The 12,564-nt window shown below is 37.7% G+C and overlaps 1 protein-coding gene across 1 annotated transcript; it reads right to left on the reverse strand.

Annotated features, from left to right (window-relative positions):
• Positions 1 to 1,623: 1,623 nt before the first annotated feature.
• On the reverse strand, positions 1,624 to 10,764 carry UBC23 (ubiquitin-conjugating enzyme 23). Its single transcript, XM_086436214.1, has 8 exons — positions 10,647 to 10,764; positions 7,806 to 9,875; positions 7,208 to 7,351; positions 6,241 to 6,750; positions 4,825 to 4,894; positions 4,563 to 4,702; positions 4,100 to 4,411; positions 1,624 to 2,175 (listed from the first exon to the last, which is right to left on the reverse strand). The coding sequence occupies exons 2-8, from the start codon at positions 9,873 to 9,875 to the stop codon at positions 1,921 to 1,923; spliced, it is 3,501 nt and encodes a 1,166-aa protein (XP_086292340.1). The 5' UTR covers positions 10,647 to 10,764; the 3' UTR covers positions 1,624 to 1,920.
• Positions 10,765 to 12,564: the final 1,800 nt, after the last annotated feature.

Below are 12,564 nucleotides of genomic sequence, written 5' to 3' on the forward strand. Positions count from 1 at the left end.
GTTCATGTTCCAAATCTTCATCGTGATGATAAGGATGGAAATCAATGATCTTTACAAGTTCTAATGGAAATCACACTAGGAGTTTTCCCACCCAATCTGCCTAAAAAGATCATTCAAATCTTTTAGGATTTATTTTTCATTTGTTTTGTGGCTCTTTTAAGTAGCCCCCTTCTTGATTATGTTATTTTGATCTTTATTGATTATAAAGATCATATAGATGAGGAGTAACTATTGTATTGACTTGTCAAGTAGAAACCATAAATAGACACAACTGGTGCTCATAATTATTTATTACAATCTTAATAGATTTTTTAATAATATTCATCGGATCAATCTCTTGCCCTTTGATCGAAACCACTGATCAATGTGTTAATATCCTCTAAATTGATACATCAAACGTCAATGTTTGAGCTAGTTTCATGGGGTTCATTGGTTTTACAATCAGGGCAGATGTTTGTGTCATATGTGCACCATTGACGTATAATGGTGAATTCATATGTTAATATGATTTCATCTTGTTATATACCTTTAAGTAATCAGTTGAGTCCACTTAGAATATTAATATGGAATTAAAGTAGTCAATGCATAATTTATCGACACAAAATATGATATGGATTTCCGACTAGCAGAATCCTTTGATTCCTTTCATAGATTATAAGTCTGTAGAGCGAGTGGTGACTTTAGGCAAATTTTGTCTATCTTTTAGGTCTCAATGTATTGCGTAACAACGTGATTTTTTTATCTAGGAAAATCTTATTGCCATGAAATTCATTGTTTAAATTCAATATGAATGATCACTTAGAAAATAATTTTCATGGAAGATTAATGACTCAGAGAGAAATAAGGCACCTTGTCGTACACCTAGAGTCTAGTTATGGAGGTTTGATTAAAGTGTGGGGGAATGTATTAGATACTCCACTCTCTCCACCCTTGGGAGGTTACCCATAACTTGATCATTTTGAAAATTAAAATTAAAAAATGATGGTGGGATGCACATGGTCATTAGAATAGATGACGCATGGATTGATAATGTGGACAAAGATTGAGTTGGGCCACCTCATTGAGAGTAGAGCCTATAGATTTGTCCTTGTCACGACCAGAGTGATGAAAATCCAAGTGTATGCGTTCCGGGAGAATGTTGGCCAAGAACTTTAATGGGCAAACAATAAATGGGAGTTTACTACCCTCTGCTTTTGGGTGTTGGCAAATAATAAATGGTGTCTCAGATGTGTGGGAAGTTTACTACCCTATGTTTTTGGGTGTTTGACCCACCAATGGGTTTAAGGTGGTATTTCACCAAGAATACATCTCTTTTAGGAGTTTTGAGCTCTTGACACTGCAACAACGACGAATCCATACACAACACCCTAATCTGTTCTTGAAACAAACAAACAAAAAAAAAAAAAAAATGAAGAAAAAGTAGTATGGGTGACTATGATCAAATACCAAAAGTCAAAGTTATAATAAAGAATCTATTGTCAGGCAGCTAATAAAGAAATTTCTTCATTAGAAGGAAGTTTTTCCAACAGGTACCAACGAGTTGAAACCTTCACCAAATTGGAAGCAATCTAAGATTCCAGTGAGTTTAGGAACAACAATTTATGGTTAAGAGTAAAGCCAATGTAGTCAGTTTCAAATCTCTGCCAAATTAGCAGAGTTGAATATTTTACTATGACACAGACGTGGACCTGTAATTTTGCTTCAAAGGATTCCAGATACAAAATACAAAGAATGAAAAAAAAAAAAGGAATTGTTCATAGAAGCTCTCGCAGACACAGGACGATTCTGTAATGGATCAACTTAATGAAACAATTCTATGACAGTAAATAACTTTACACCAGGGGAGTTATTTTGGAAACACCATGAAACAGAACTGACCTCCTTGACTTCATGGAGACCTTTTGGAGGGGTCAACCTTCACTATTCTGACTGTTGCAAGTGTTTGAATTGGTGAACATCAGCTCCAACTTCACTTAAAGCTGAGATTAGCTTGGGCATAATCTTAGCCAGCATCAACTTGAAACCAACTGATGTTGAATTCGCATTGCTCTTATCACTTACAGAAGCATCTTTCGTGAGTGAGCCAATTAAGTAGCCCTTCATATATGCATCACATGCTTTAAGAATGTAATAACCACGCCTCCGGAAATGGTCCTTGACTAGCTCTTCAAAATCCTACATCCATGACAAACATAGCTTAGATCTTTCTTATTATTGGTATAGTTTAAAATTACTTGTTAAAAAGATTTGAAACTTATCTAGAAACCTCACTCAGCATCTATTTCATATACTCTAGAAATATTTTTTTAATCAGTACAATTTATACATGGTGGTTAAAGACATGAAACTTTTTTATGAAAGCCACAGCATCCATTTGATAAAATGCAATAATTTATTAACTCTAAGCCAATGAAAGCAGGACAAATTCTAAGCAGACTATCGTTAGTCAGGCTCCCAGCCTGCCTAACACTTCTGGAAGCACCAAGTGGGAGGAGGAAACTATTTATAGCCAGTAACCCCTCCTTTCATTATGTGTTGCCTGGTATCTAATCTGAGCTTGCACAAGTGAATCACCTTATTTTGTGAAATGCAAACCACTCCCCAACCCCAAAATCAATTGAATATCCATTGCACAATGCAAATATGCAATACACGGGATGCCACAGCAAGACCCCAACTACAATTTGCAGTCCTGTATCTATACATAATATTATACACAGTGAAAGACTTGGCTATCCAACCAATCCTTACTATTGTGACATAATGACACCAATGATATGGATTCCTACTATTAGCATGAAGGTAAGCTTGGTGACGAACTACAAAGTGATCCGAATTGTAGTTATCCGAACATTTACAACTATAGCAATCAAGTCAACATCTACAAATAAAACTTTGAATGCCAACCACTCAGTATTCAACCTAATATATAAGTTTTGACAAGAAGAAAAAAATAAGGTCATCAGAGAATGTACTCATTTCTATGTCATAACACAAGACATAGTTCATCAACATCATTATGCCAGCAAAAGGATGTCTTAGAGTCACTAACCAAACAGGAAGGTTCTATGGCCATCATATCTCAGCCCATCTCGCGCTCGTCATTCAGTTGCTCCTACATAAGTAAACCAACCAGATCTGATGACCATATACATCTGATCCAAAGGCATTTTCGACTTCTTTGTGGACCATTTGTCATTTCCCTTTTTTCCTAATTGTGAAAATGCTACACTACCTAACGAAAAAAACCATGCCACACAGTACTTTCCAGACAATATGTTGGACATATGCCGACACTTAAAAATATACATTCCACTATTATGGTCAATGAAGTACTTTAACAATGTATTTCTTGACAGATGGATAAACTGCAAGGATGAATTGGTCCATTGGGCCTGTGGGGGTCAATGTGTTTGACACTTCTTACTATGTCAGACACCAAAACACAAGTCCATGACCTTGCTACATAGACCAAACGAATGCAACAAGATCAGGTGGTTATGCTCACCAGAATTAGGTCCCCAAACAAAAGCCACGGATGCAGGTATAGGTAGACTAGAGCATCCTCTAACAACAAGTAGATCTTACAAATTTGCAGATCTTGTATTTTTTTTCCCAAGATTTTAAGAAAATGATATAACCCCGAGATATCTCTTTATTAAAGAGTTTCTGGTTCATTTTTTTAAGAAAAAAATATATCTCACAGAAAATCTCTTCCTCCCTGCCCCAATGGGTAAACCTATTTTTTAATGAGATCAGTAACTTAGTGATGGTGGGAATTGAATGCAATTCTATTTTATCATCACCCATAGACTTCATCTCTCTCTTCTAAATTTCATAAAGTAAACTTCCAGTGAATTTCCCTCCCCAATAATGGAAATTGTGTTAATGGAACATCCCTGTGGTACCTGAAGAGCAATACAAGATTTCACCTACCAATAAATACTAGAAACAAGAAGCAACAAGCAGTGAAAAATAAATCATCCATATCAAAGCCTTAACAAAAATTTGGGATCGGCTATCAACCACCACGAAGAAAATAGATGATGCAAAGAGAGAGGAGAGAATATTAGAAAATTCCGGAAATATGGTATATTACCTTGGGAGGCCTTCGCAGGAGATACATCATTGACTTGCAATTTAGCAAGAAGGTGTTTTCATTGTAGGATAAAGAATTCTTCTCTCCTTCGGCAGTCCCAACCTGCTTATCATACCCAGCTTCATTGAAATATGGCTTAGAGTTGAGCACTAAACCCTGGAGCGAGACCAGGACTTGGAGGATGCTTGATGATGTTGGGTCCCAGACTTCATTCCCTCTGCCAGTCCAGGTATTTAGAAGGCTCAGACACACCTTACCTTCCTCGTATAAATTAGGATTTATCCGCCAGCCACCCGAATGATAGTGTGCTGACTGCATCATTACAAAAACTGTCAGGAGATAGAATATTTTTAACCTTTTTCAAACTTAACAAAGCTCCCAAAGTAGTCCACAAATACTTTTGCTACAGATTCCAACTGAAGAACTAAATTAACTTTTGAGAAGTGCTGCCAGTTTCACTTACCGGTGGAACATTAGGAAATTCTAGTGGAAGGTGAAAATCAAAGACAAAGAGGCCATCTTGGTAAGGTGTACCATACGCTCCAACTATCACAGCCCTTAAGAGATCCATTCGATCTTCATAAACTCTAACATAGATGCTTTCTGTAACCAAAATGTACAGCTTTAAACCTTTTTAACAGTGTCTCTGCTAATGAAATATATATATATATATATATTCCATGCAGACATTTTAAATTATAGGGAAAGTAACAAATCATGGATACCAGGCAGGTTTTTTTGAAGGATGCTCCAGTCTTGTTGAACCTTCTTGAGCCACTTCCTTCCATTATTAATCTGTAAATTAGAATAGTCACTTCAGGCTGTAGGGATTCAAAGTTTATGCAAATGTATATAAATCACTGTGTGTACACTAATATATTATTAAATACCTGTATACAAAACATTACTAAAATATACTGCAAAGAGAAATGTTTGATCAAGAGCACTCTTTCCTGTCTACCTATTTGCTTTCCAATACTCATTTCAGTTTCAACGCATGTTGGCAAACCGATTGCAAAAATTGTTTTTTTTTTTTTTTTTGGAGAAATGGGGAGAATAACCACATCAAGTTTCATGTTTTTCCATGGAACAAAAATTGGAGCCCTTTTCAGCCATGGCCATCCAGAAAGCCCCAATTCCATCTACTTGGAAAATGATTCTCATTAAAATTCGTACCATCGACCAACTTATTACCCATGGATTTTTCATCCCCAATTTCTTTTATGCAAAGTTCACATAAGGATCAGTGGACCACCTTCTCATTCTTCTGCCCTTTTGCTCAGATAGTATGGGAAGTATTTTCTTGAGCCCTAATACATGTTGGATGATCCCTAGCATAGTTAAGGGCCTCTTTGATGGATGGTATGTTAAAGCTTACTCTGAAAAAGGTAAGCTGCTTAGGAAATTGCATCTGTTCGGGGGGTGATCATTTTTTGTGGAAAGAAAATAGTAACAGAAGACAATAAAAAACCACTTGACACGACAATTATGAAGACCAAAATCTTTTTTTTTTGTTTTGGAAGAGAGAATTTGTGGGGGGGGGGGGGGGGGGGGGTTACTCTTGTACCTCTGTTTTGAATAAGTTTAAGGGTTGTAGAATTGACATTTTTGTCTTCAGATGGGAGACCCTAATTGGCATTAGTGAATGCATCTTTATATTGTTAGGGCTTAAGCAGTCCTCATCTTCACTATGGTGTCTCTGTATTTATGTACAGTTCTCTGTTCTTTTAGATATGATTTTACTGATAGAAAAACAACACAGAAATGGTGTAAAGTAAAAAAACTGAAAATAATTTGAAAGAAGATACACACTTGATATTCCAACAAAGAATTCCTTTAAGTCAGTTTATCCTTTTGAAAATATATTATTTCCCACTTCCATAAAATGGATGCTTCAAAATGACAACATGTGCCCATGCGATTCATTTTTTAAGAGAAAATGTCAGGTCCACAACATCGCACAGCCATGCCTTTACAGTACCCAGGTGACAAAGTGTACAAGTTTTAGCACTTAAAAATACTAGTGAGATTCAGAGTCACCATGTTTTAACACAAGCACAGAGGTAACTAAAAGTTTATAAAGGACGAATTGAGCAGTTTGCAGAAGATTGAGTAAATTAAACAGGATAAAAAGTCCTTACCTGTCCATTTGCACCAAGGAAAAAATGGTCCAACGGATCTTTAGCAGTATCGAATCGTTTGAAGCCACAAGGGTCATGGCCATAACATGGCATCATGCTGTGAGCATTGGTTTCTTCGGACCTCAAGCTGCATAAAGTTTCTGACATGTTAGCCATATCTGTGAAATCTGACACAAGGCCATGTTCCTCGGCATTTTCAGGAGCAGTTTGCACAGCATAGCAACCAATTGCATTACATTCTTGAGAGCTACTTTCAGCACTGGATGCTCTTCTCTCGTAAGCATCAGTAGTTCCAAGGGATTGAGGTTCACTCTCACTGCTGTAATCCGAACTCAATGGATCAATCTGCTTTCTTCCTCGGGAAAAAAATCCAGTGGCCAATCTGGTAACGAACCCAAGGGCAGCTAGGGGAATGGACAATGGTCCACTTCGTCCAGAATTGTTCTCTTCTGAATGAACCATTGTTTGTGCCTCAGGAATGGTGTCATTAGAATTTTGCAGTCCAGCTTCCTAAACATTATTTATTTACAACTCAGTCATTAATCCAACAAAGAGAACGTGTGGAAAGAAACTAGTAATTGTGGAAATATAAGGTAGAGAGAAGTATGGTCTTCCAATGTCATAGTGATATGTGTGGCACATGCAAATGGGACCAACCATTTGATGGAAACCACCTAGGAAATCCCCCCTGAAACAAAAAATCATCCTGACAGAATGATTCAAACCCCATGTCTAGCAACTTTTCTCAAGGTCAAGAAAAGAGTCAATATTGGATGGTTATGATCATCCAATAGGGTATGCCCGACCCAACACTATCCAAGGTGAGGGGGCGTGGAATTGTAGGCCCCACCCCCTGCATCATATAGTACAGAGACATCTCTGGCACGCTGTTTTATGGTCTTCCCAACAGGCACCTTAGACTCCACCAAAGATGACACACAAAAAACTATATCAAACATAAATTAACCTCGTCAGCAATCTTAATGGCATCTGTTTCATCTTCATTGACTGTTTCCCAACTAGCCGCATCGTCATCACTAACTCCACTCCCAGCCCCAATTGATTCATCATCGTCATCCCGACCAACCACATAAATGGCTTGAGGTCCAACCTGAGACCAAAAGTGAAGGATCAGTTGAGAAACTGTTGGAACTCCCTTAAAGGAAGGACCACCAAATGGTGGTTTGTTAATCCTTGCTAAAGTAATGACCAAGGTTTTAAATGTCATATCAAAGGAATGTTTCGGTCAGTGAAAAAACATATAGCATATCAACCGACCTATTCGATACAATCAGATATATACCGGATATATTCCGGAAACGTTCAATGTTTCAGAGTCTGTTTTATATCGGTCTCGACCAATACCAATACGTTCGATCAATATTTTGAACCATGCTAATGACTGTTCATATATTGAAGTACAGGGGATCATTAAGTTATAGGATAATAAATAGAAGAGAGTTGAGTGAAATCATTTGATTCTCGAAATCTCAAATAAATCGTTGATTAAAACACAAAGAAAAAGAAAACTTTGAATAGCCAAAGGATTTGGGTAGGGAGTATACTGTTGAAACCATCCCATCAGCCCATGTAACTTCAATATCACCATCTTTTAGACTGGTTATATTCCCGACCCATGAGAGGTCTGAGAAATCCGCAAGGGCCTCACTGTTCGTTGTGTCCTCTACTCTCTTGTATCTTGACTGCCTTTTTAGATCGTGTTTGGTTTCAGTTGAATCAACCTGCAGCTCTGGTTCCTCAACTGGATTTCCAAAACGAACTGTGCGTGAAGGAACAGAAACTGGGGATAGACGAACAACCACATCCCCATAGCAATAATCGTAGTCTGGATGCCCCTCAAGCTCGTAAACACTAACTACTTCCTCCTTATCGAACTCTCGAGGGTCTTCCGGCCTGGAAACCGGCTTCAACCACCTGACACACGCTGTTCGCTCCTTCGCATTAACACTACTCACAACCCCCACACGCCTAGTTACAAAAGCATCATCATCATTGCCGTCTGAAGCCTTCTCCACCACATACTGCTCAGCAACAAATTCTTGATCACCAGGATTATCAATGGGAATTAAATTTGTTGAAACAAGTCCAAGTTCCGTGGTTCCATCTTGCCAAGCCACATCAACTATTGTCTTACTATTTACAATCACAAGGGCTCTTTCGAAATTTTCTTCTATTTTTCGAGCCTTCTTGTCTCTCCTAACAACGACTTTGCGCATCTTTTTCCGGTGAAAAGGCCCATTTTCATGCAATGATTCCTTTGAAACCGACAACGAACTGCTACAAGAGCTAGATTCAGGCAAGGTGTTACTTTCCATATTTCCACTATTTACATCCAGGTTATGGACTGTATCAAGATCCATGGACTCACTACTTCGGAATGACGGGCAGTTTCCATTTAAACCCTCAAGAGGGGCCGTTTCCAAATCACACTCACTTTCTGGACCGCCAGAAACTAATCCACTCTTACTAAAATCATCAATTTTTACTGCTGAAGAAGTCTTGTCAGCGGGAATGGACGATGATACTGCAGATGGAAGGAGACACCAGTCACCAACTTGCCAATTTGCATGAGCAAAACAAGATAGAAGTTTTAAATTCTTTGGGCTCTGCTCTTCAGCAGGAGCAGTCGCAGATTCAGAACCGTACCCAGCGGAAGCTATCCAATAGATGAACACTGATCCAACCGTAACTTTAGTAATGGTACCTTCCAAACGGCTAGCTTTCCACAAGCCAGAAAGCCATCTAGCATTCTTGAAAACAGAAGAAGAGCTTGCCCTAACACGCTGGCCTGGGTAATAGGGGAAATGCCCATCTTCAAGGATATTCTTCAAAACTGGTTTAAGCCGCAATGGGTCAGACTTAATGACTTTACACATTGAACCATCATCGAATAGCACGGTCACATTATCTAGAACATCATCCACTCTACCAAGCCAAGGTCCAAGTACTACATAGTCCCCCACGGTGAAATCACTCACACGTTTCAAGTCTTTGGAGGACACATCTTTTATAAAAAATCCATCTTGAGCTAGTAAATCCACGGAGATATTGACATCCACCACAACACCCACTTGTCCCGTTGGATCTGAAGCAGCTGCAACAATATCCCCATGTAAAAATGCTCGATCAACAACACTTACATCAGCAATATTGTTAGTTGTCTCAGAGTGATCTATCCAAACTACTCGAACTTGGTCAGCTGCAAGAGGATCGCTTTTATAATCATCATCTTTGCTCTTGTTACCATTCTCATCACTATTATCATCACCATCATTATCATTGTTGTCATCATCGTCTTCATCGTCATCGTCGTCGTCATCATCATCAGTGATGTCACTCTCTGAATCTGTGTCACCAGCAACTTCCATCACAATCCCAGTCAGCCGAGCATCTTTGTTGCACCTAACGATATCTTGTCTATATATATACGGAGCATTGAGAAGGTTTCCTCTAACATCTCGTGGGTTCATTGATTCATCGTTCCCAGAACTTCTGGTTGGCTCAGAAGCAAACCCATTTGCCATGTTATCTATTGGATTCAAGGTTATGTCATTACCCACAGTTGTTGGAGATTCAGCAATGTTGGCATCACCATGGAGATGCTCGTTTCCCATCTAAAACTAACAAACAGATCTTAATGTTCAGATTCAAATTAAGCTATAAATTTAGCACCCATTTAAAGGCAAAGAGTTTCCCCATTTCTATAAGGCAGATTTATTCCAACTCCCCAATTATTATTCTAGAACCATAAAATCTTTAAATCATCATACAATTCTGCTTAACATGGAACAAACAAATGAAGAAAAACAGATTATAGACTCATAGAAGGAAACCTTTGTATGCCTTATATATTTATTTATTTTTAAATTCCAATCGATCAAATTAGATTTCAAAATTTAAAAGCTATATATAGAGCCTGTAATGAAACTCATCCTATAAGAACACCTCCCAATCCAACTATATATTCATCCACAAATAAATCCCTCTATTAGGGTAAAATGAAAACACATTGCAGATAACAAATCGAATCTTGACCTTTCTACACATTCACGGATTTGGTAAATCTAATCAGATTTTGGAAATAATAACTAAAAGAAACCCTAAAGCAGCTATGATTTACAATATAAAAACCGATAGTTCAATCCAACAGACCAGAATCGACAAATAGATACGACCTGAAGAACTGCAAATCTTTCCACAAGACGAGGATCCTTTAAGTAAATAAACCCGATTGAAAGAGTTTTTTTTTTTTTTTTTGGGTTGGGCGGGGATGGATTGGAAAAAACCATTACAGTTGACAATTGGAGCTTCAAGAACGACTTAAAGATTGCAGGTTCAGATGATATTGAGAGACATATAGTGAGAGCGAGAGAGAAAAAATTTACCAAGAAATCGAAAGAGAGAATGAGAGATCTCTCAATGAGGATTTTTCTCCTAATTCCAATCCTGTGTTGGTAAGCAGGGGGAGCTGGAAGCGGTGGAGGAACAAAATGTTCTCTTCTAATTTCATTTCTGAATTTTAAAAGTCTACACCTCTAGGTAAAGTTCAAATGACTGATATGCCCCTGTTATAATATCCAACGGTTTACCAATTACCACTGGTTCTTCAACGAAATTGGACTATGGTTTTTAAACTCGGTATGTCTCGTCTCGTTCAGCTCCAATACCGAGTTGACTCGGACGATACGTCTCGTTCGAGTTGTCTCGTTCAACATCGAGACAATGGTTTTAAATCATATAAAAATTCTGAAAAATTCTTAAAAAAATTCAGAAATTATTTCTATTAAATATGAACCCAAAAAAATATATAATTAAAAAAAATCGATTTGGGAGTAAAAGAATAGAGGGTTGAGGCTTTAACTCGTTTGTCTTGGTTAACTCGGATGAGATTTTGAAAATCTGGTCTGATACGTTCCATTTAACTCGTAAGGTAATCATTTTCTGCCCTGTCTCGTTTGTATCGCTTGAGATATTAAAAAATATCGTCCGAGACGACTCGCTTATCTCACAATACGCGATTATCTCAAAATACTTTGTGAGTTGGTCTCGTTCAACTCCAATACCGAGTTAACTCAGAAGATACATCTCAGTCTCGGACGAGTTTAAAAACCACTGGTTCTTCAACGAGATTGGAGTTGCGGAGTCTAGTTGCCAATGGATCGGATATTCGAATTTCAATTAGTTCAGGTTAGAATATTAGATCCAAGACCAACCCAATAGTAGATCTAATGTATGTTTCATGACCCAATTAAGTTAGCAAATCAAAATGTGTATATAAAATGACTCATGAAGAATGACTTGTGAAAAAAACACATGATCCCAACCGTTTAAATACAAAATTCAATGGTTGAGATTTATCTTTGAGATAAGTATCTATGAGATATGTGTTATCAAGATACACATAAATCTCAACTGTTAGATCTTGTAGCTAAACGGTTGAGATCTTGTGTTTTCTCCACGAGTCATTCCTCATGAGTCAACAAATCCCAACCCAATTTTTAAGTAACATATTCTTACATGATTATAATCGGGTATCCACGTAGACAGTGGACCGAGCTCATATCTAGGCTTTGTTTAATCTATAAACCATGATCATGTCCAATGACTAGTCTTGGGGCACGTTCAACTGCACATCACATGCACCAGGTAAATGAGGGTGTGCCCTTGCAGGTGACCCCTGATGAATTAATACTCATACTTAGTATCAAACTCATGACCTATGGGCATTAATCACTTATTAGTCCGAAATTGCCATTGAGCCAAAGACTTTACAAACCAGTCAAAATTGTAAGATTAATTCATTATACATACCTATTCTTTTAGCAAGATAACTACTTTTAATAATGCAATATTTTTTGTATTATTTATTTATATATTTATTTTTGCATGTTTCCAAGATTTGATATAAATATAGTTGTCATTAATTGTTTGCCGTGCCAGCATCCCGTGTGGCAGTGGTGGAAAAAAAAACTCCAGTCTTAATAATGTATGAGTTAAGTCTGTAAGTGACAGTCCAAGTTACAAAATAAGTGTACTGATTTTGGAGGTTGATTAAAAAACTCAACCGCGATGCGTACAATGCAAGAATCTAGATTTTCCTTGGGATACACAATTGCACTTTGAGGGAAAAAAATCTGCAATTATCGATCCTGCTACGTCAGTAAATTTTTGAGTTACCCTGTCAGGTTAAGTTACAAAATCAGCACTCAAAATAATTAGTATATTAAGAATAATGATGCATGCACGCGGTCTTGGTACACAGACTATGTGGCAAGGGGATAGAACTGCACATCTTGTTTCTGC

The sequence above is a fragment of the Akebia trifoliata genome, chromosome 3, assembly GCF_017979445.1.
Source record: "Akebia trifoliata isolate Shusen 1 chromosome 3, ASM1797944v1, whole genome shotgun sequence".
NCBI lineage: Eukaryota > Viridiplantae > Streptophyta > Magnoliopsida > Ranunculales > Lardizabalaceae > Akebia > Akebia trifoliata.